General features: G+C 37.3%; 1 protein-coding gene across 3 annotated transcripts in view; it reads left to right on the top strand.

Moving 5' to 3' along the window:
• The window catches only part of TEX15 (testis expressed 15, meiosis and synapsis associated), a 101,714-nt gene that overhangs the window by 57,103 nt on the left and 19,202 nt on the right, over positions 1–25,409 (top strand). For all 3 annotated transcript variants that reach the window (XM_045456123.1, XM_045456106.1, XM_045456116.1), the window contains exons 5-7: positions 9,534–9,771; positions 16,370–16,516; positions 17,844–18,006. In XM_045456123.1, the coding sequence (XP_045312079.1) occupies positions 9,534–9,771; positions 16,370–16,516; positions 17,844–18,006 (548 nt within the window). The remainder of the gene's footprint in view (positions 1–9,533; positions 9,772–16,369; positions 16,517–17,843; positions 18,007–25,409) is intronic.

Raw genomic sequence — 25,409 nt, 5'->3', positions numbered from 1 at the left:
GGTCCGTGAGTTCGAGCCCTGCGTCGGGCTCTGGGCTGATGGCTCAGAGCCTGGAGCCTGTTTCCGATTCTGTGTCTCCTTCTCTCTCTGCCCCTCCCCCATTCATTCTCTGTCTCTCTCTGTCCCAAAAATAAATAAACGTTGAAAAAAAAAATTTAAAAAAAATTTGTTTAATGTTTATGTTTGACAGAGAGAGAGAGAGAGAGACAGAGCATGAGTGGGGGAGGGGCAGAGAGAGAGAGGAGGACACAGAATCTGAAGCAGGCTCCAGGCTCTGAGCTGTCAGCACAGAGCCCGATGCAGGGCTCGATCTCATGAACCTCGAGATCATTACCTGAGCTCAAGTCAGATGTTTAACTGATTGAGCCACCCAGGCGCCCTGCCCATTTTTTAATCAGATTGTGTTTTTGCTTTTGAGTTGTTATGTACCTTATGTATTTTAGGATATTAACCCCTTACTAGATACATGGCTTGTAAATACTTTCTCCTACTCCGTAGGTTGTCTTTTCCTTTTGTTGGTTCTTTCTGCTGTGCAGAGTATTTTAGTTTGATATAGTCCCGATTCTTTATTTTGCTTTTGTTGCCTTTGCTTTTGGAGTTAGATCCAAAAAATCATGGCCAAGACTGATGTCTAGGAGCTTACTGCTTATGTTTTCTTCTGGGAGATTTATGGTTTCAGGTCTTACAGTCAGGTCTTTTATCTGTTTTGAGTTAATTTTTATGAGTGGTGTAAGAAAGTAGTCTATTTTGCATATAGCTGTCCAGTTTTCCCAACACCATTTATTGAAGAGACTGTCCTTTTCCCATTGTATGTTCTTGACTCCTTTGTCATAAATCAATTGACCACATATGCCTGGGTTTATTTCCAGACTCTATTCTGTTCCATTGATTTATATGTCTGTTTTTATGCTAGTACCATGCTGTGTTGATTACTATAACTTTATATTATCATTGAAATCAGGGAGCATTGTGCTTCCAGCTTTGTTCTTCTCTCTCACAATTACTTTGACTATTTGGGGTCTTTGTGGTTCTATATAAGTTTTAGGATTATTTATTCTATTTCTATGAAAAATGCCATTGAAATTTCGGTAGGGATTGCATTCAATTGTAGATTGCCTTGGGTTGTATGGACATTTGAAAAATGTTAATTTTTCTAATTTCATGAGCGTGGAATATCTTTTTATTTGTGAGTTCTTCACTTTGTCTTAATAGTGACAATAGTGTCTTAATAGTTTTCAGTGTACAGGTCTTTCCCCTCCTTGATTAAATTTATTTCTAGGTATTTTCTTCTTTATAATGTAGTTGTAAATGGGATTTTTTAAAAAAATTTTATTTATTTTTTATTTTCATTAGAGAGCATGTGAGCAGGGGAGGGGCAGAGGGAGAGAGAGAGAATCTTTTTTTTTTTCAATATATGAAATTTATTGTCAAATTGGTTTCCATACAACACCCAGTGCTCATCCCAAAAGGTGCCCTCCTCAATACCCACCCCCCACCCTCCCCTCCCTCCCACCCCCCATCAACCCTCAGTTTGTTCTCAGTTTTTAAGAGTGAGAGAGAGAGAATCTTAAGCAGACTCCATGCTCAGCACAGAGCCCCCGCACTGGGCTCCATCTCACAACCGTAAGATCATGATCTGGGCCAAAATCAAGAGTTAGATGCTTAGGGCGCCTGGGTGGCGCAGTCGGTTAAGCGTCCGACTTCAGCCAGGTCACGATCTCGCGGTCCGTGAGTTCGAGCCCCGCGTCAGGCTCTGGGCTGATGGCTCAGAGCCTGGAGCCTGTTTCCGATTCTGTGTCTCCCTCTCTCTCTGCCCCTCCCCTGTTCATGCTCTGTCTCTCTCTGTCCCAAAAATAAATAAATAAATAAATAAATAAATAAATAAATAAATAAATAAAGAGTTAGATGCTTATCTGACTGAGTCACCCAGGCACCCCTCTTCTCTTCCTGATAGTTGTTTTTAGCTTATAGAAGTGTAACAATTTTCCGTATATTGATTTTGTGTCCTGCAACTTTGCTGAATTCATTTATTAGTTCTGAGAGTTTTTTGGTGGAGTCTTTAGGATATTCTGTATATAATATCAAGCCATCTGCAAATGTGACAGTTCCAATTTGGATGCCTTCTTTTCCAATTTGGATGCCTTTTATCTCTTTTTCTTGCCTAATTCTTCTAGGTAGGACTTCAATACTATGTTGAATGTGTAGAGAAAGTTTGAATTCTTAGTAGGGCAAATTCTTTATCTCCATTTCTTTGTGCCAGTTATTAGAGGTTTACTATATACCTTTGGTGGAGTCATGTTTCCCTGATTCTTCATAATCCTCATAGCTTTGCATAGGTGTCTGTGAATTTGAAGAAGTGGTCACCTCTTCCAGACTTTATACATTGAACGTTGGTAAGTGTAGACCTTACCTGCAAGTGGGGGCAGGGTACCACGGCTTATGGTAGCTCCAGATCTGAGGGGGTGGATGGCAACTCATTGGATTAGGTCTTGGCCTGCAGAGTATTGGCAGTTTTGTGGTCCTTGGTGAGCGTTGCCAGACATTCACCTTGGTGAATTCACCTTGGTGAGCTCATTGCATGAGCTCTTGGGGTTCTCAGTGTCTTCTCCTGGTCCGTCAGCTAGGGACCAGAGCAAGCAGCAGTAGTGGCCTGAGTCTGTCATGCGCACACACTCAGTTGCAGGTGCCTATGTTGTAACAGGGGTCAGCTGCTAACACATGTAATGGTGGAAGTCAGGACAGGCAGCACAGGCAAGCCACCAGCATGTGTACTGGCAGCTGGATCTGGCTGTGTTCACTACCATGTTGGTTGGATCTTGCCCTGGACACATAGCAATGTGGAAGTCCGTGATGGAGATTGGGCCAGAGGGTATGCAGGTGCATAGTTGGGAGTGGGTATAGGCCAGCGACAGAAGACAGGGCTTAATCTGGCCCCACATGCAGCCGTAGGAGCCTTCACTATGGATGTGGTCTGATGTGGCTGCAGGATCTCTGCATGGTGTGCACACAGCATTTTAGGCTGGTGACAGCTGTTTACCCAGCAGCATATAAGTACACAACTGGAGGGGGCTTGCCCTGAGCACCTGCATGTTGGTGAATGTCAGCTGCCGGAGTCTACATGGGTGTGTTACACTCTCGGAGCCAGAGGGTCTTTGGCTGGCTGCTGGCAGAAAGTGGGTAGAGAGACTTGGGCAGCTGGTGTCAGCAAATATAAATAGGTGGGTCTGAAACTAGTGAAATTTGCAGGGGTATGCCACAGCTTTGTGGCCGTTGGTTTCTTCAGTAGTGAAAGCTGCTAGTGTTTGTTGAACAAGTCAGTAGGAAGGTGGTTGCTCCTGTTGTATGGCTGCTACAGGTAGCCTCTGCTTTTCTTCCTTGTTCCCAGCAGTCTCTATATGTCTCAGCTTTGCCATTCTCTGGGTGGGTAAAACCAAAGCAGATCCTTGATCCTTCGTGAAGTGCCCCAGAGGGGTAGGGAAGCTGGTTACTCACCTCACTCTCACTTTTCTGGTGAGGGGAACTCTTTTTTACCTGGGAAATACCCTTTTGGGACCGAGCAATGCCAGCTTGATTTGTGCGCTGATACAGGCAAACTGAAGCTGTTCGTCCTTCCCTTTTTGTGCAATTACTCTCAGTTTTTTTTTGTGCCACCATGTTGCTGCAGTTTCTTAAGTGAACGCCAAAGCTCTGCCAGAGCTGTTTCTGTTTGTAGGTAGCTATGTAATTGTTGATCTTTTCTTAGGGGGCCAGAGGGTGGGGTCTGCTACTCCACTGTCTTTGTGACATCACTACCCTTGAATCAAAGATGTACTTCTGTAAACTTAGTTAAATCCCCATTTTTCTTAGCTTGACTATGCTTCATTTCATGTATTCTGCTTTTTGCCAGCTAGACATTGATCACCTGTCAGCAATCTGATGGATTTGAAAACATTTAAATTCTTTTTCCAGCCCTCCAAAACCAGTTACTTCATTTTATTTAAGTATTTCCTAAAGCACATACTTAACTGAATACTCTCATTCTCTCCTCCACATACCCTAGTAGCTAAGTAAATAGCATTCTTTTATTTCCACTTAAACTTTGAGATAATGATATACTTCAAAAGTATTTCATTTACTCAAAAAAATTCACTACCTATTATATACACGGCATCTTGGAATCTATTCTGTATAATGTAATCAACTGTGACTTGGGCATTCTGTCTGAGGCACTTATACCTTGTACTCCGTAGTAGTTAATTTCAGTAGATAAACATCATGGTAGCACACCATCAGTTCTAAGTTCATGGTCTTCCAGAAGATATCCAGATCATATCTTGTTTCTACCACTCATTTGTTGTGCTGTGTTAACTTATACATCTCTATCCATGTGAATTTTCTTAGCTAATAAGTCTTTTACATTTATTTAATTAATGTATAATCAAATAGTGGCTAAAAAAATAATGATCAACGCACAACCAAGAGTATATCTGCAGATTCAACATTTGACTACTGAGTTGTTTTTGAACTTTGCACTTCAGAGCTTTAAGTATGTGTAGGATACAGGGGCTGACAGATTGTGACACTCCTCCCTCATCAGCATTGTGGCATAAAAACAGAAGAAAATATTTCTGGAAAATTATTCTTAACTGTTAGGTATTTTTTATATTTAAGATAATATAAATATCATGTTGGCATAGAATCTGCCTGCTTCTTGGTAATGATGCAGGCAGGCTGGGTCCTCGACCCTGGAGAGGGGTCCTGCAGGACCATCCAAGAGGATGCTTGGCTTTGGGCAGGATGGAAATCAAATGTCAGCCAGGAAGTGAAAAAAAAGAGTGTATTGAATAGCATTAGGTAACAGGCAGAATACAGCAGATGGAGAATGAGTCTCATCCCTTGGGGTTAGCATTTATACTGGAAAGGGGTAGAAGGTATATTTTCTTACAGGAGTCCAGGGTAGGATTTAATCAAAGGCAAGTGACAGGTGAATAATAGGTGTTATTTTCTGATCATCGAAGGTAAGGATTTTTTTTTCATGTGTTTATTTATTCTGAGAGAGAGACAGAGCACAAGCGGGGAGGGGCAGAGAGGGAGAGAGAGAATCCCTAGCAGACTCCACACTGCCAGCACAGAGCCCGATGTGGGGCTTGAACTCACCAATTGTCATGACCTGAGCCAAAACCAAGAGTCAGACACTTCACCAACTGAGTCACCCAGGCACCCCAAAGGTAAGGATTTTGATGCCAAAATTTGGCGAAGGTTTGTTTGAAGCTAATGTCCTGGAACATGTTTAGGATCTGAGTCTCAGATGTAATCAGATGTTTGGGGGCCTAGGACAAAACTCCTAGAATGATTAACCTTCTTGTTTCCCACTTAGGGTGGGAACATAGCTTCTTTGGTTTATTGAGATGCAAAAATATAGAACATGAGTAAATGGGGCCTCGCAGAAAAACAGCAGAGGCAGATCCTTTCTAAAAATGGGATCTCATGGGGTGCCTGGGTGGCTCAGTCAGTTGAGTGTCTGACTTCGGCTCAGGTCTTGATCTCACAGTTTGTGAGTTCAAGCCCCACATCGGGCTCTGTGCTGACAGCTCTGAGCCTGGAGCCTGCTTCGGATTCTGTGTCTCCCTCTCCCTCTGCCCCTCCCCCACTCATGCTCTGTCTCTCTCTCTGTCAAAAATTAATAAACATTAAAAAAAATGGGGTCTCTTTAGCTTCTCTCTCTCAGTAATAAGTCACATTGTATGTATTAGATCTTTATATTCTTATTTGATTACATGTTACTACAAACACAAAAGACTATTCAAATTTATTTAACCTGTGGTATTTGAAATGGAAGTCTTGAGACTCAGAGCTTCTGTCATGTAATAAATTGACATAGCTCCTAGTGTCTGATAACTCTGAAGAGCCAGCCTTTTAAAAAAACTTCTAAAGACACTGGAAAAATAAATATTCCAATTTAAAAATGGGCAGAACACATGAACAGACACTTCTCTAAAGAGGACATATAGCTGGCCAACAGACAGATGAAAAGATGCTCAACATCACTCATCATCCGGGAAATGCAAATCAAAACTACAATTGAGATATCACCACACACCTATCAGAATAGCTAATATCAACAACACAAGAAACAGGTGTTGGCAAGGATGTGGAGAAAGGGGAACCCTCTTGCACTGTTGGTGGGAATGTAAATTGATGCAGCCACTCTGGAAAAATGGTATGAGGTTCCTCAGAAAGTTACAAATAGACCTACCCTACAATCCAACAATTGCACTACTAGGTATTTACCCAAAGAATAGGAAAACATTAATTCAGATGGGTATATGCAGCCTTTGCTTATTGCTTACAACAACCAAACTATGGAAGCAGCCCAAGTATCCATTGAAAGATGAGTGGATAAACAAGATATGGTGTATATACAATGGAATATTACTCAGCCAAAAGAGTGCAGTCTTGCCATTTTCAACAACATGGATGGATCTAGAGAGTATAAAGCTAAGCAAATTAAGTCAAGTCAGAGAAATGATACCATAGAATTTCATTCATAATGTGGAATTTAAGAAGTAAAACAAAGAAACAAAAAAAAAAGACAAACCAAAAAACAGACTCTGAACTATAGCGAACAAAAACCAGAGGGGAGGTGGTGGGGGGATGGGTGAAATAGGCGAAGGAAATTAAGAGAACACTCATCTGAGGTGCCTGGGTGGCTTGGTCAGTTAAATGTCCGACTCTTGATTTCAACTCAGGTCATGATCTCGTGGTCGTGAGATCAAGCCCTGTGTCAGGCTGCACACTGAGTGTGGCGCCTGCTTGCGATTCTCTCCCCTACCCCTCTCTCTGACCCTCCCCCACATGCACGCATGTGTGCACATATACTCTCTCAAAATAAATAAATAAACCTTTTTTAAATGAGTACACTTATCTTGATGAACACTGAGTAATACATGAAATTTATGAATCGCTATATTGTACAGCTGAAACTAATACAGCACTATATATTAACTACAGTGGAATTAAATTATTTTTAAAAAACTTCCATAGACTAATTTTCTATTGCTCACCTTTATCTAAATCATATGTAATCCTAAATGTTTTTCAGATGTAATTTTGAAAACATGTATTGAAAACAAGAAAGTATTTATCAGTATTATAAATAATACAAGTGGGGCCTCATTGGCTCAGTCAGTTGAACGTCTGACTCTTGATTTCGGCTCAGGTCATGATCCCAAGGTCATGGGATTAAGCCCCATGTCGAACGTGGAGCCTGCTTATGATTCTCTCTTTCCCCCTCTCTCTCTAAAATAAAGAACAACAATAAAAAAATAACAAATACAAAACTTGGGAATATTTTCTACTTTATAAAGGTTTTTAGAGTCCTGGGTCAAATCTTTACTAGGTTATATTTTTACATTTTAGTCAGACCTTTAAGAGGATATAATGTTAAGCCGATACGATGACTAGGTAACACAAAGAATTATTCGACCCAAAATGTCAATGGTGTGTGCCACTTCTGTGAAACCCTGCTCTAGGGTTTACGCGGTATACCTTCATATAACGTTATATTCGTGTGTAGTGTTAAGAACCTTGCAACAATGAACATTTCCTTCCTTCCTCCCATCCTTTGTGCTGTTGTTGTTAGTACACCCATGTGGGAATTCCTTCTAGGTATGCTCAGAAAGCTTATGATGTTCCAGATTCTAGGAAAAACCAGTTGAGAAATTGGGAAAACAAAAATGTAATTCTTCTGTGAGAATTAAACCTTATCAACATGGAGATCTTAGTGTTTCATAGAATCTACTGATATCAAGTTGAAAGCAAGAGCAGGAGATGATGATACATGGAGTTGAAAGTTAAGGTTGCCATTTCCAGGACCTGGGACAGAGTGGTCATGATATAATCAGTCAGTCTTGCTTGTAACTGTTACTATGTGTTTTCTGGTCCTGTGTAATGTAAACAGTTAGTCATACAAATAAAATCAACATCAATATGCCAGTGTGCTTGGTATACTTTGTACAGACTCTGTGAGTGCCATTCCAGAGAACTGTTGGGAGCATGTGGTATTCAAGAATAATTTTGTTTTTGTGGTATACACATTACTTTTTAGGTTCTGAGGTTCTCCACTGTGATGATCATTTGGAATCCCACTTCCATTCTATTCTAGTGATCAAACCTCTTTATTATATCACCTGATTTGGCAGTTGTTGCTGCTGCTACGTCTGAACAAGCCATATAAAATTCCCTTTCTAATCTGCCAATTGGGAGATACAAGTTTTCTATGTTTAAGTAGTTCTTGTTGCAGAGTACAGTCAAAATTGCAAGAATGTATATACTTCAGGGGCACCTGGGTGGCTCAGTGGGTTAGGCGCCTGACTTTGGCTCAGGTCATGATCTCGTGGTTCATGAGTTTAAGCCCCACGTCGGGCTCTGTGCTGACAGCTCAGAGCCTGGAGCCTGCTTCCGATTCTGTGTCCCCCTCTCTCTCTGCCCCTCCCCAGCTCACACTCTGTCTCTCTCTCTCTCAAAAATGAATTTAAAAATTAAAAAATTATAAAAAAAAATGTATGTACTTAAGATTACAATCAGTTTTGAGTAGGATTCATAATTTTCTTACTTTTGTGTTAGGAGTACACTATAATCAAATCCTAGATTATTTTTTCCAGCTGTTATCTGAATCCCTGAGAAATAGAGAATGTCCCTAATAATTTACCATACATGTGTCTCTATATGTATTTAGGAAATGCATGTTAAAGAATCTTTATAAAAAAAGAAAAATGTATGTTCTTTCGTCCATAGCACAAATAGGTGAGACTTTGAGCTCTGGAACTTAACAGACAAGAGTTCCCATATATAATTACAACTCTGTCACCTTGCTGCTTTGGCAAGTTTAATTCTCTGAACTTCATATTCCTCATTTTTAAAATGAGTATAACAGGGGCTAGAGAGACTAGGGAAAAAATGGGCATAACAACAGCAATTAAAAAATAACAATAGTCAATTGCTCAAGGGTTCAGAAAAAAATTAGGAAAATGCATGTAAAAGTTAAGTCTTAACATATTGGGCATATTAGCAGCATTCAAGAAATGTTAGCCCTTATTATCATTGGGCTATACGGAATGTAGTCCATAATCCTGGATGAGTAGTTATCTACTTCATGAACTCTTTCCTTAGATGATTTTCAGCCTAACTTGTTACAATAGACTAGTGGTGCTTCTTAAATTCTTTTTTTAAATGTTTATTTTTGAGAGACAGAGTGCCAGCAGGGGAGGGGCAGAGAGAGAGGGAGACACAGAATCCAAAGCAGGCTCCCGGCTCCGAGCTGTCAGCGCAGAGCCCAACGCAGGGCTCGAACCCATAGACCGTGAGATCATGACCTGAGCCAAAGTCGGACACTCAGCCGACTGAGCCACCCAGGCGCCCCAGCATAGTGGTGCTTCTGAATGTTATCAGTGATTCTCTTGCTTTCTAACTGCAGTAAGTCGAAATGTTTATTTTCTCCTTGAAAATTCTGTCAATATTCTCACTTAACTTACACACAGTTTGTTTTGCTTTAGGTCAGAGATGCGTGAGAGTGGAAGACATGGCAGAGAACTTGAAGAACATTTCTGCTTTTTAGCACTTACTCAGAATGATGTGGCTGAAATATATCAAAATGGGATAAGTACCAGAGCATCTACATTCAAGATATTAGGAAATCCTCTTCTTGGAATTTATGTATTTAGACATGTTGACATTGCTTTGAATTATGCTCACAGTAAAAGCATTACTGTAGAAAGTATTATAATTTTTAAGGTAGGTAGCATAAAACAAATACTAAATGTTATATTTAGTTGCTTTAAATTGACCCAAACATATTCTCCTTTCAGTCTGAATTATTAGTGTACTTAAGTTGCATTATATAAAATAAATCATACGTATATTACTGTCATCATCGTCATTTGAAATTTTCCCCTATTTCTGACTTTAGTAGGGTATGCAACATAAAACAAAAGTCCCAAGTAAGCAAATTCAGCCTGTATCATCTTTGTCTTTATTTTTTTCTCTGTCTTAAATGACGCTTTTCTCTTTCTTCCTCTTGTTTAGACCATAATTAATACCACAGTGCTTTAAGTGTTTTTTTCACAAAACATCGGTTACAGAATTCTGACTTAAGCTAAAGTTACTAAACTCCTACTGTTAATTTTTTTTAGGTTTTTATTTATTTATTTTTGAGAGAGAGAGACAGAGAGCACAGAAGGGGCAGAGAGAGAGGGACAGAGAGAGAATCCTAAGCAGGCTCTACACTGTCAGCACAGAGCCCGATGTGAGGCTCAGACTCACAAACTGTGAGATCATGACCTGAGCCAAACACTTAACCAGCTGAGCCACCCAGGTGCCCCACTAAACTCCTACTCTTTTAGTTAATAGTATTACACAATGTTAATTTCTTTTTGTTTTATTTTTTAATTGAAGTATAGTTGACACAGTGTTGCATTAATTGCAGATTACAACATAGCAGTGTTTAGTTTTGCAATGTTTATCTAAGGTTTAACATTTGGAAAAACTGGATACACGTGTATATATAGGACCTCTGAACTAATTTCAAAACTAGCAACTTTTTTGAAAGTCTAAAATTACTCAAAATTGAAAAAAAATAAGTCTTTCCACATCTTAAGCATCAACAAATTGGTTAAGATAGACTTTTATGGTTAAATTTAGCTTTGCCAGGACTAATAAAATCAGAGTAGGTAGTCAGGATCCTCAGATTTGTAATATAGGATGTGTGTACACATAAAACCAGTGCTTCCTTTGGAATAATTCCTTATGTGCTTAGGCCTCGAATATTATCAAATTAATAAAGCATAATTTATTTTTATATTAAAACAATACATCCTGATTTTAGAAAATCTGGTGCATACTAAGAAGCTCCAAAGAACTCATTAATAACCAGTTAATTTTTTTGTATATCTATACCTCGTCTTCTGTTTATGTGTGCAAGTATGCATGTATAATTGTAATTAAAATGTATTCTTTACATACTATATCACTTTTTTCACTGATTATAAGGTGAACATTTTTAATTGCATTAAATAAGTATTTTTCTCTAATAACCTTTTGAATAACTACCCAGTATTCTACTATATAGCCTTACCATTATTTGCACAACAAATTTTAAAATTTGGGGATATAAGTTACTTTTTGTTTGTTTGTTTTTGTGTTTTACATACTACTTTGATCATCCTTGTAGGTATATTTTTATGCCTATGATTATTTGCTGTGAATTAATTGGTTAATTCCTACCTAGGAGTAAGATTAGGAGCTGTAAAAGCTTTTGATATGTAATGCCCAGTTATCCTGAGAAAGGTTGTACTGATTGACATTTCTATCCACAGTGTGTCAGAGTATAGTATACTTTTTTATAAAATATAAATATTTTATATATAAATAAATGATATAAATAAATAAATAAATATTTCATAAAAATATATATAAAAAATATATATAGTATACTTTTTTTAAAAAATCTTTGCCAGTCTTATATGTAATAGTTTCTCATTGATGATTCAGTTATTTTTGCAGTCACTGCTGAGTTTAAACATTCTGCATATATTCATTAATAATATTTAGTGAGTTGGCTATATCCTTTGCCGTTTTGGTGTTTTCTTTTTTTTCTAGTTGATTTGTAGACATTATCAATTCATTAAAGCATATTGTGTGAGCTAGGCTTTTCTCTGGACAATATTTTATCACTTAATGTTTTCTTTTTTAAAAAATAAACTTTTCCAATTTGTAATAAATTTAAATGTACAGAAAAGTTACAAAGAAAATACAGAAAGTTCCTGTATACAGTTCACTCAGCATCCCCCTATTAACATTTCACATCACTATGACACATTTGTCAAAACTAAGAAACTAATATTGTATTTGTCAATTATATTTCAGTAAAAAAGTAAAAGTTAAAAATAATAAAATAAAAAGACTAACAGAGACTAACATTGGTACGGTACTGTTAACTAGGCTACAAACTACCTTTTGCCAGTTTTTCTATTGTTTTTCTTCTCTTCTAGTACCCAAATGCAGGATACCACATTACATTTAGTTTTTTAAATTATGAATGAATGTATTATTATGTTAAAAAATAACAATAATAGAATTGCTGAATTTAAATGTTTATTTATTTTGAGAGAGAGAGAGAGAGCAGAAGTGGGGCAGAGAAAGAGATTGGCAAATAGGCTCCACGCTAAGTACAGAGCCCAACACAGGGCTCATTCCCATGACTATGAGATGATGACCTGAGCCAAAATCAAGAGTTGGACACTTAACTGACTGGGCCACCCAGGCACCCCTTGAATTCCTGACTTCAAATAAAATGTGTACTTTTTGTCATATGAATTATATGTTCATCCACCTTTTATCAGTTAATTGTATTTGTTTTTTTAATTTTATACTTGTTTTCCATACATGACCACATAAATGTTTCTTTGTATATCCTACTCAATGCCAATATCTTCCCTGATCCAAATTAATATATTAATATATTGTGTATATGCTACATCTTAGTCTTATATTGTGTATGTTTTATACATAAAGGAATTGATTCACATAATTTCTGGGGCTGGCAAGTATGAAATCCATAAGGCAAGATTTCTATGCTGAAGTCTTGATGAAAAGTTTCTTCTCTGAGACACTTCCCTTTTTACTCTTAAGGCCTTTAGCCAATTAAATGAGGCTCACCCACATTATCCAGGGTAATGTACTTAAAGTGAACTGATTTTTCATCTGGGATTTTTTTATCATCTCAACAAAATACCTTCATAGCAGCATCTAGACTAATGTTCAATCAAACATCCAGACACTATACCCTAGCCAAATTGATCTATAAAATTTACTGTGACATATGCTATCTATAAATTATTATTAAAATATATTTCCCAGGGCACCTGGGTGGCCCAGTCAGTTGAGCATCCAACTCTTGATTTCAGCTCAGGTCATGATCCCAGGGTCATGGGATCAAGCCCCATGTTGGGCTCCATGCTGAGCGTGGAGACTGCTTGGGATTTCTCTCTCTCTGTCTCTCTCTCTCTCTCTCCCTCCCTCCCTCCCTCCCTCTCCCCCCGCCGTTGCTCTCCCCCACTTGTGCGCTCTCTTTATATAAAATTAATTAATTAATTAATTAATTAATTAAGAATCCTTAAGATTTGTTGGTAAACAGTGATATTTTATTTTTAATTTTTTTATTTTAATTCCAGTATAGTTAACATACAGTGTTATATTAGTTTAAGCTGTACAATATAGTCATTCATAAGTTTCATATATTATTCAGTTCTCATCAAGGTAAGTGTACTCTTAATCCCTTTCACCTATTTCACCAACCCCCCTCCCCCACCTCCCCTCTTGTAACCATCTATTCTCTATAGTTCAGAGTCTGGGGTGGTATTTTTTTTTTTTAATTTTTTTTTTTTATGTTTATTTGTTTTTGAGAGAGAGACAGAGCATGAGTGGGAGAGGGGCAGAGAGAGAGGGAGACACAGAATCTAAAGCAAGCTCTAGGCTCTGAGCTGTCAGCACAGAGCCTGATGTGGGGCTCAAACCCACAGACCAGGAGATTAGGACCTGAGCCGAAGTCAGACACTTAACTGACTGAGTCGCTCAGGCACCCCCAGAATCTGTTTTTTGGTTTGCCTTCCTCTTTCTTTTTTTTAACTAGACTCCACACCCAATATGGGGCTTGAACTCATGACCCTGAGGTCGAGAGTTGCATGTGGACACTTGGGCTGCTTCATAGTTTGGCTGTTATAAATAATACTGCTATAAAATACGGGTGCATATATCCCTTTGAATTAGTGTTTTCATATTTTTTGGGTAAATGCCCAGTAGTGTGATGGCTGGATCATAGGGTAGGTCTTTTTTTAATTTTTTGAGGAACCTCTATACTGTTTTCCAGAATGGCTTCATCAGTTTGTATTCCCACCAACAGTGCACGAGGATTCCTTTTGCTCCACATCCGCACCAGCACTTGTTGTTTCTTGAGTTTTTTATTTTAACCATTCTGACAGTTGTGAGGTGATATCTCCTTGTGGTTTTGATTTGTATTGCCCTGGTTATGAGTGATGTTGAGCATCTTTTCATCTGTCTGTTAGCCACCTGTATGTCTTCTTTGGAGAAAAGTCTGTTCGTGTCTTCTGCCCATTTTTTAAAAGTTTTTATTTAAATTCCATTTAGTTAACATACAGTGTAATGTTAGTTTCAGGTGTACCATTTAGTGATTCAACAACTTCCATGCAACAGCCAGTGCTCACCACATGAGCACTCCTTAATGTTCATGCTCCTTAATCCCCACCACCTATTTAACCCATCCTCCCACCCACCTCCACTCTGGTAACCATCAGTTTGTTCTCTATAGGTAGGAGTCTGGGGGCACCTGGCTGGCTCACTCAATTTAAGTGTCTGACTCTTGGTTTCGGCTCAGGTCATGATCTCATAGTTCATGGAATTGAGCCCCACACCGGGCTCCAAGCTGACAGCACAGAGCCTGCTTAGGATTGTCTCTCTCCCTCTCTCTCTGCTCCTCCCCTGTTCACTCTCTCTGTCTCTCTCTCTCAAAATAAATGAATAAAACTAAACATTTTTTTTTTTAAAAGAGTCTGTTTCTTGTCTTTCCTCTTCCCCCCCCCCCCACCATGGTCATTTTTGTTTTCTTAAATTCTACATATGAGTGAAATCATGTACTATTTGTCTTTCTTTGACTTATTTCACTTAGTATAATACTCTCTAGCTCTATCCATATCATTGCAAATAGTAAGATACCATTCTTTTTTATGGCTGAGTAATATTCCTGTGTGTGTGTGTGTGTGTGTGTGTGTGTGTGTGTATGTGTACACCTCCTCTTCTTTATTCATTCATTAGTCGATGCACATTTGAGCTCTTTCCATGATTTGGCTATTGTAGATAATGCCTCTATACATCAGGGTGCATATATCCCTTTGAATCAGTCTTTTTTTAATTCTTTGGGTAAATACCTAATAATGAAATTGCTGGATTATAGGGTAGTTCTATTTTTAACTTTCTGAGGAACCTCCATACTGCTTTCAAGAGTGGCTGTACCCATTTGCATTCCCACCAACAGTTTAAGAGGGTTCTCCTTTTACTGCATCCTTGCCAACACCTGTTGTTGTTTGTGTTTTTGATTTTAGCCATTCTGACGTGTGAGTTAATATCTTGTAGTTTTGATTTTCATTTCACTGATGATGAGTGATGATGAGCATTTTTTGATGTGTCTGTTGGCCATGTGTATGTCTTCTTTGGAATGTCTATTCACATCTTCTGCCCATTTTTTAACTGGATTGTTTGTTTTTTGGGGGTTGAGTTTTAGAAGTTCTTTATATATTTTGGATAGTAATCCTTTATCGGGTATGTTACATGCAAATATTTTCCCCCACTCAGTAGGTTGTCTTTTAGTATACTCATTTGTTTTTGATGTACAAATGTTTTGTAATATTTTACAGTTTTATGTTTTAGGTTTATGGATTCATGGCACATACGCTTAGAAAACAATTCTCACTTTGAGATTAGATAAATACTGACTTTCTACAGTGTTTGCATTATTTAAATATTTAACCGGTTTGGCATTTATTTTGGTGTATATATTAAGGTAATTTAATTCTTTCAATTGTTTTATACTTACTTATATGTTTTCGTTTCACTTATTTCAAATGGTACTTTTAACATTTTACTGTATTTTTATAGATGCTTGGACTTACCTGGGGCTTTTTATTTTGTTCTTTTTCCCCACTGCCTTTTTTTGTGGTAATACCATCCTTTAAAAAAAATACTTAATACTGAGGCACGTGGGTGGCTCAGTGGGTTAAGCGTCCAACTTTGACTCAGGTCATGATCGCACATTTCGTGGGTTCGAGCCCCATGTCAGCAGAGAGCCCACTTTGGATCCTCTGTCTCCCTCTCTCTCTGTGCCTCCCCCGCTCATGCTTTCTCTCTCACTCTGTCAAAAATAGGTAAATATTAAAAAAAAATTTAAATATATTTAATACCTTTGAAGTGCAAGTCACCTGCCCTGTTCCATAATTCTGTTATCTCTGACCCAAAACTTTCTTCTAAAAACATTTTTTTGAAATTTTCTGGGCTGTTGTTTGTTAGTATTCCAAATAAGTTTTTAGACTAAAATTCATTTCTACAAATAGGTTTTCTAAAATTTTAATTACAGGTATTATAGTCCTAAGTTTAATTTAGAAGGGGAATTGATATGAATACAGTAAGTCATCTTATTCATCTGGGATATGGATTATCCATTTGTATTTCTTCCCTTAAAAAAGACAGCTTTAATTTATGTTCTGTATGGGAGTTTAAAATGTTCTAATATATTTTTATGACCTGCTTTTTGCCTTTTTTTTAGGTTCTCTTTGGAAAAGTGAAGAAAATTCGGCCTTCATTGGATAAAAACAAAGTTTCTTTGGATCCTTCTCCTAACTTTGATTGCCACATGTCAAGAAGTATACCTTCTCTGAAAGATGCCATTGAGTTACAAGCCTACAATTCAGCAGTATGTTAACTTTTGGGTTCATGTGACTACTTGAAAGTGACATGCTTCACACTATATGATACACAACTTAAAACAGCTTCTTGAAATATTAAATGAAAATCCCTTATTTTATTCAATATAGTAAGACATTAAATAAATAATGAAAGCTCTTTAATATTTGTGATTTGGGAATATAGTAAAGAAGTTTCCAAATTTGCATTTAACCTTGTTCAAAATACAGTGGCTGCTTTCTTTTATTTAGTTGTTCCATAGAGTAATTCCTAACTTGCAAAACATGCCAACTTTTTTATAACAAGCTATTTTGAAATCACAACAGGAGAAAAGGCTTATATGTTCATCATTACGTGTGAAACAGTAATTTTCCATCATAAATTGCTGAGATACTTAGTAGACCTTCCCTCTTCTGTAGAATATTAAATTATATGTGGTAAACATTGCATATCATCATCTATATGACTAAATGAAGATAAATTTTCTAGAAGTATGTATATGCTCCCACATGTAAAATGTATCAAGCAATTATTATTTTCCTAATTAACTTTCTCTTCCAAATAAAACTTAGGGGTTAACAGCATATGCAAAACATTGAACTTTAAAAAATTTTTTTTTTCTTTTTGAGAGAGTGAATATGAGCAGGGGAGGTGGCAGAGAGAAGGGGACAGAAGATCTGACGGGGACTCCACACTGACAGCAGAGAGCCAGATGCAGGGCTCGAACTCACAAACCGTGAGATCATGACCTGAGCTGAAGTTGAACGCTTAACCGACTGAGCCACCCAGGCACCCCTAAAACGTTGAACTTTTAATGGAAAAAAATCTTTTTTTAAAAACAAATAGTTTCTGGGGCACCTGGGTGGCTCAGTTGGGTAAACGTCCGACTTCAGCTCAGGTCATGATCTCACCATTTATGGGTTCAAGCTCCTCATTGGGCTCTGTGCTGACAGTTCATAGCCTGAAGCCTGCTTCAGATTCTGTGTCTCCCTCTCTCCCCTCACACTCTGCCCCTCCCCCGCTCACGTTCTGTTTCTGTCTCAAAAATAAATAAAATATTTTAAAATTTTCTTTAAAAAAGAAGAAAAATAAAAACAGACTGTTTATGCTGCTGCCCACACTAATAACATACCAAAGAAAATATGTGTGGTTGGGAGAAAAAATTTATACCTCCAAAAAAACTAGAGTTAAAGAATGCGGGGAGAAGAAGTGGGTATATGGAAGCAGGTGAATAAATAACAAACATGAAGTTAGTTACATAGCTTTTTAAAATATGAGCTTATTCAATTCTGCTAACACTAATTAGTTTAAAATGTTTTTTTTCCTTTGTTTTTCAGGTATACTTCTATGAATACAATGTTCTTTCAAAGCCAGTAGATAAACCTAGGCATTGTCTTCCATATGCAACAGTAACTGTAAAATTTATTGGCCAAAAAGTAGATAGTGGACACCTTATTACATCTTTGAGGTTCCTTTCAACAGGATTTCCTAAGAGGGCTGGTAAGATACAGACATTATTATGCTTCTGTAGCATGTGTGCTGGTAGGAGAACTTCTGAATATTATTTTCTAATACGTTATCAGTCTGTAAGCAAAATAGTTATGCTTTAACTTTTTAATTTTATGTATCTGGAATTATACTACAGATGTTTTTGTGACTCCTTTTGCTCAGTATTATCTTTGTGTGATTCTTCTTTTTTTTTTTGAAGTTTATTTATTTATTTTTAGAGAGAGTGACTAGATAGAGCACAAGCAGGGGAGGGACAGAGAGTGAGACACAGAATCTGATGCAGCCTCCACACTCTGAGCTGGTCAGCACAGGGCCCACTGTAGGGCTCTAACCCATGAACCGTGAGATCATGACCTGAGTCAAAGCCAGATGCTTAACCGACTGAGCCACCCAGGGTCCCATTTGTATGATTTTTCTATGCTGATACGTATACCTGAGTTTCTTCATGTATATGTATTCACACACACACATTATTCTGTTTTTTGACTACACACTATTCCTCTGGGGATGTTTGGATACTTGCCAGTTTTCTTCATATTCCAGACATTGTGGTTTTAAACATTTATGTAAGTGTCTCAGTGCATATGGGCAAGAGTTTTGGTATACAATAATATAATGTCTACATCAGAAGTGTACAACTTAATCCAAAGATAATATCAACTAGTTTTCAAAAATGGTTGCATCTGGTTACATAATTACTCTATATCTTTGCCAACACATACACTTTTTAAAAAAATGTCTGTTTCTGCCAGCTCAGTGAGTGTGATATGTTATCATCATCGTTTCAAAAAGAAACTATACTCTTGAAAAGCCATCATATCCCTTTCCCCTCAGGCCTGCCCCTAAGCAGTCACTAATCTGCCTTCTGTCTCTTAGTACGACTGACCCTTGAACAACACAGAGGTTAGAGGTGCCAACGCCCACTCAGTCGCAATCTATGTTTAACTTGTAACTCCCTGAAAACTTCACTACTAATAGCCTAGTGTTCACTGGAAGCCTTACCCAGAACATAAACATTGATTAATGTGTACATTGTATGTTATATATTCTATATACTGTATTCTTACAGTAATATCTAACTTTTTCTTAATTTTTATTGGCATTTCTAGGCTATGTGGTTCATCTGTGAGGTTTTTTAAATTGTGGCAAATCTCCAAAAAATTTTCCAATATATTACATGAAAAAAATTCCATTTATGAGTGAACCCATGTAGTTCAAACCCATATTGTTCAAGGGTCAACTGTATTTGCCAATTCTGGGCATTTCATATAAGGGAATTCATAAATACGTGAAGCAAAGTGGCCTTTCATGAGTAGTGACTTTCATTTAACTGTTCTTAAGGTTCTTGCATGTATTAATACTTCATTCCTTTTTATGGCATAATATTACATTAAATAGAAACTATATCAGTTGAGGACATTTGGGTTGTTTCCATCTTTTAGCAATTATGAATAATCTTGCTATGAATGTTCTTGGACAAATTTTGGTACAGACCTGTGTTCTCATTTCTCTTGGGGTATATAGTTGGGAGTGGAATTGCTGGGTCATATGATAACACTGTTACCACTTGAGGAATTGCCACACTGTTTTCCGAAGTGGCTGCACCAGTGACATTTACACCAGTAGTATACGAGTGCTAGGATTTTCCACTTCCTATTATTTTTATTATCTTACTTTTTGTTTATAGCTACCCTGGTGGAGGAAGTAAATGTTTTCAGGGTATAAGTTTTATGCTTCTTTTGTTAAATTTATTTCAAGTATTGTATTTTTGCATACCTTTGTAAGTAGAGTTTGCTCAATTTCACTTTTTATGTTCCTCTTTGAAGTATATAGCAATAGTGTTATTTTTGTGTATTGATCTTGTAAATGATCTTGCTGATCTCATTATTAGTTCTAATAGTTTTTCAGTGATTTCTGTAGGATTTTCTATATAAAAGATCAAGTCATTTACAAATAGAGTTAGTTTTACTTCTTCCTTCCCAGTCTGGGTGTCTTTTATTTCTTTTTGTTGCCTAATAGCCCTGGCCAGGACCTCCAGTTGAATGTTTAATAGAAATGGTAGGAGTGGACATTCTTACCTTATTTGTAAACTTAGGGGAACGTATTCATCCCTCACCAGTAAGTATGATGTTAGCTATGGAGTTTTTTGATGTCCTTTATAATGAGGAAATTCCTTTCTAGTCTTAGTTTGTTGAATGTTTTTATCATGAAAGGGTAGTAATTTTGTCAGATCCTTTTGCTGCATCTATCAAGATGATCACATGATTTTTAGTCTTCATTGTGTTAGTGTGCTGTGTCACACTAATTGATTTTCAGATATTAAGTAAACTCTGCATTTTTGAGGTAAATTCCATTTGGTCATGGTATGTGATTCCTATTATATGTTGGTGGAATCAGTTTACTAAATTTTTGAAGATTTTCGTGTCTATATTTATAAGATACATTAATATGTAGCCTTCTTGTGATGTTTTGGTATCAGAGTAATACTGGTCTCATAGAATAAGTTCGAAAGGGTTTCCTTTTCTTCCATTTTTTGGAAAGAGTTTGTGAAGAATTGACATTAATACGTCTTTATACATTTGATAGACTTGACTATTAAAGCCATTCAGGTTTTTTGGTGGGGGGGGGTAGTTTTTTTTATCACTAAGTCAGTTTCTTCGCTTACTGTCATTCAGATTTTCTATTTCTTCTTGCATCAGTTTTAGTGGTTTGTGTCTTTGTAGGAATTTGTCCATTTCATCTAACTTACCTAATTTATTAGCATCCTGTCGTTCCTAGTATTTCTTTATAGTCCTTTTTATTTTTGTAAAGCCAGTAGTAGTATCCTCTCTTTAACTTATTGTTCTACTAATTTCAGTCTTCCTTCTTTATTTTCTTGGTCAGCTTGGCTAAAGTTTTGTCAGTTTTGTTATCTTTTTCAAAGAACCAACTTTTTTGGTTTCATTATTACTTTTTCTATATTTCTGTTCTCTCTTTTATTATTTCCCTCCTTTTTGCTTTAGGTTTAGTTTACTCTTCTCTTTCTTGTGTCTTAAGGTGGAAGGTTAGGGTATTGATCTTGCTTCTTTGATAATGTACATATTTACAGCTATAAATATCCCTGGTTTTTTTTTTTTTTTTTTTTTTTCTTTTTGAGACATAGAGAGACAGAGCATGAACAGGGGAGGGGCAGAGAGAGGGAGACACAGAATCTGAAGCAGGCTCCAGGCTCTGAGCTGTCAGCACAGAGCCCTATGTGAGGCTCAAACTCACAAGCCCTGAACCGAAGTTGGAGGCTTAACCAGCTGAGCCATCCAGGCACCCCTGAAAGTACTGTTTTAACTGCATCCCATAAGTTTTGGTATGTTGTGTCTTCATTTTCATTCATCTCAAAGTATTTTCTAATTTCCCTTTGATTTCTTATTTAATCCATTGGTTTTTTAGAAAGTGTTTTATTTCACTTATGTGTACATGTGAATTTCCCCCCAATTTTTTCTGCTACTGATTTCTAATTTTATTCCATTGTAATTGGAGAATATAATTTGTATTATCTTTATCCTTTTAAATTTATTGACCCTCTCATGTGGTCTGTCCTGAAGAATGTTCCATGTATACCTGAGAAGAGGGGAAGTTTTGTTTTTGTTGGGTAGAGTGTCCTGTAAATGTCTGTTAGACCTAGCTGATTTGAAGTTTGCTCAATTTTCTGTTTTCTTGATGAGCTTCTGCCTAGTCATTCTATCCACATTATCCCTCAGCCAGATGGCTTAAAATGGAGGCAATAAAATAAGGATCTTTCCTTACTTTCTACTCTCACCCATCCATAATCTTATAGCTAATTACTTTAATCAAAGAATGATGGATAGTAACTAGACTTACTGTGATGATCAGTTTGCAGTGTATTCAATATTGAATCACTATGTTGCACATCAGAAACTAATTAATATAATACTGTACATCAATTATACCTCAATTGAAAAAAAGGAAAAAAAGCAATAAACAATGATGCCTTTCAGGATGATAAAGTTTGAGAACACCTGTATTATGCCCAAAGTCAAGGCCACATGTGTTGGCTATCAGTGTACTCCTCTCCCTCCAGAGTAGTCTAGATCTTTGCTATCCAGTACAATAGCCTTTAGTCACATGTGGCTATTTAAACCTAAATTAGTTAAAATTAATAAAAATTTTAATTCCTCATTCACACCACCCCTTGTTTATGTACTTGCCCACATTTCAAGTGCTCAGTAACTACATGTGGCTATTGGCTACTGTACTGGATAGCATAGATAAAGAACATTTCCATCATCACAGAATACATGGTGCTAATAACTATTTGGTAGTTTGCTTTGTGATTGTAATTTCATTTTCTTACAGTTTCTTATATTATGAAGATGTTGGGTTTTTTGTTCTCCTTTTTTCATGTGTTGTTTGGTGAGACTGCTAAAAATGGGAATAAATTTAAAGGGCCTTCATCCAGTTTAAGCGAATAATGTAACCCGGTGATTAAGGTTCTGCTGCTTATAAATTGTGATCTTGGGCAAATAATTCTTTACTTCCTTATCAATAAAATGGGAATGTTATGAAGATTAAATTAGTTAATGTGTATAAGGCATCAGAAAAACCATACCTGGCATTCCCATTAAGTACTTTATTAATTAATATTATGTATATGTTAATATGCATTTACCATACATTTATGAAATTCAGGTTATTAAACTGATTTAAGTTTCTTTTCCCATGTTGCTTTGTATTAATTTGTCTTAATCTTTTTTTTTTAAGTCTATTTATTTTGAGAGAGAGAGAGACTGTGTGTGAGCAGGGGAAGGGCAGAGAGAGAGGAGAGGGAAAATCCCAAGCAGGGTCCACACTGTTAGTTCACTCATGGTGTAGAGCCCAGCACAGGGCTTGAACCAAAAAATCTGTGAGATCATGACATGCGCCGAAATGAGGATTCAGACACTTAACTGACTGAGCCACCTAGACACCCCTGTCTTAATCTTTGTAACAGCTCCATAACATTATTTTTCTAGTGTATTTGTATAGTACATACATACAGTACTTTTATAATTCTTGATATGCCGTATTTATTTAACCAGTCCTATTTTTTCAAGTTTACTTATTTTGAGAGAGAGTACAAGCAGGGGAGGGGCAGAGACGGGGGGAGAGGATCGAAAGCAGGCTGCATGCAGTCAGCGCAGAGCCCGATGCAGGGCTCAAACCCATGGGATCATGACCTGAGCCGAAATCAAGAGTCAGAGGCTTAACTGACTGTACCCTGCAGGCACCCCTACCCAGTCTCGTTTTTAAATTTTTTTTTATTTGAGGGATTCCTGGGGGGCTCAGTCAGTTAAGCATCTTACTGTTGATTTCAGCTGAGGTCATGATCTCACCATTGTGAGCTTGAGTCCCATGTCAGGCTCTATACTGGGCATGGAGCCTGCTTAAGATTCTCTCTCTCTCCCTCTCCCTCTGTCACTCTCCTGCTTCTGCTCTCTCAAATATTTTAATTTGCCTATAGGTGACACACAATGTTACATTAGTTTCAGGTGTACAACATAGTGATCCAGCTCTTCTCTATAGTATTCTATGCTCTCCACAAGTGTAGCTACCATCTGTCACCATGTAACGCTGTTACAATATCATCGACTGTATTCTGCCTGCTGTGCCTTTTACTCCCTTGACATATTCATTCTATAACTGGAAGCTTGTGTGTCTCTTTATGTGCCAGTAACATACTGTTTTGATTACTGTAGCTTTGTAGTAGATCTTGAAATCTTAACCAGTCTCATATTGATAGTTAGGTTTCTGGCTTCCAGCTGTCTTGGATTATGGTACTAAAAATCCTTGTGTATATATTATTTATGCAAGTATATCAGAATAATGAATGCATAAAAATGGATTTACTGGAGGGGCACCTGGGTGACTGTCAGTTGAGCATCTGACTTCAGCTCAGGTTATGATCTTGTGGTTCACGAGTTCAAGCCCCACACGAGGCTCACTGCTGTCATCCTGTCAGCACAAAGCCTGCTTTAGATCCTCTGTTCCCCTCTCTCTTTGCCCCTCCCCTGCTTGTGCTCTCTCAAAAAATAAATAAAACATTTTTAAAAATAGATTTACTGGATATTATGTATTACATTTTGCTGAAAACTGTAGATTTACTTCCCAGGAAATTAGTACCGGTTCATACTCCCATGAACAGTATAAGAGTGTTTATTACATCTGCAGAATATTAATTATTCTTTGTAGTCTTTGCCAGTCTAAGCAGTTTTTAAAATTTTTTTTTCAACGTTTTATTTATTTTTGGGACAGAGAGAGAGGGACAGAGCATGAACGGGGGAGGGGCAGAGAGAGAGGGAGACACAGAATCGGAAACAGGCTCCAGGCTCTGAGCGTCAGCCCAGAGCCTGACGCGGGGCTCGAACTCACGGACCGCGAGATCGTGACCTGGCTGAAGTCGGACGCTTAACCGACTGCGCCACCCAGGCGCCCCGCCAGTCTAAGCAGTTTTTAAATATGGCTCTGTGTATTTAGTGGAGTTGGACATCTTTTTGTGTTTGTTGACAATTTTTATTTGTGATTTTCCTGTTCTTACACTTGCTCACATTTCTATTGCAGTATCTGTTTATTAATCTTTTGAATGTGTCTGTGTACTCTTTATGCACTCTAATATATGTGTAATGATGTACAAAGCTTGCTCATTCAGAAAATACTTCGTACCAGTTTGTCCAAGTTTTGTTTATCATGAGTTTTGACCTACTAAGGTATTTAATTTACATGTAATTGACATCATTTCTTAATTTCTAGTTTTCTGATCTCCAGACATTCTTAAAAAGTACTTTTCTACCTCAGGATTATAAAACCATCTCTCTGTCTTTTCTTCTAATACTTTCATGGTTTTATTATTATTTTTTTCAATGAATTTTATTTTGGAGTGAGTATAGGGATCCACCTTTTCTTCTGTCCACTGCAGCTCCTCCTCTTAAGAACTACATTTCTGTTATGGTCAGATTTCTACTATAGCTTATTATAATTAAAAAGTATAGTTACAGGTGCACCTTGGTGGCTCAGTTGATTAAGCATCCGACTTTGGCTCGGGTTATGATCTCACAGTTCGTGAATTCCAGCCCTGCATCGGACTCTTTTGCACTGTTGACGCAAAGACTGCTTGGGATTCTTCCTCTTTGCCTCTCACTACCTGTCCCCCACTTGCACTCTCTCTCTCAAAATAAATAAATAAACTTTAAAATGTATATAATTACAAGTGGTTATAGAATTTAGAAATCTTCAACAAAGCTATCTTTCGATATATCGTGAAAAAGAATCTCATGGTACTTCCCAGTAATATGATTATAGTTTCGTATATGTCATAAATCTCACAATTTCTCATCATTAATTTGTTTTAATAAAGATATTTTTAT

This window comes from Leopardus geoffroyi, chromosome B1, assembly GCF_018350155.1.
Source record: "Leopardus geoffroyi isolate Oge1 chromosome B1, O.geoffroyi_Oge1_pat1.0, whole genome shotgun sequence".
NCBI classification, from domain to species: domain Eukaryota; kingdom Metazoa; phylum Chordata; class Mammalia; order Carnivora; family Felidae; genus Leopardus; species Leopardus geoffroyi.
The sequence above is the reverse complement of the archived record's forward strand: the minus strand, read 5'-3'. Positions and strand labels throughout refer to the sequence as shown.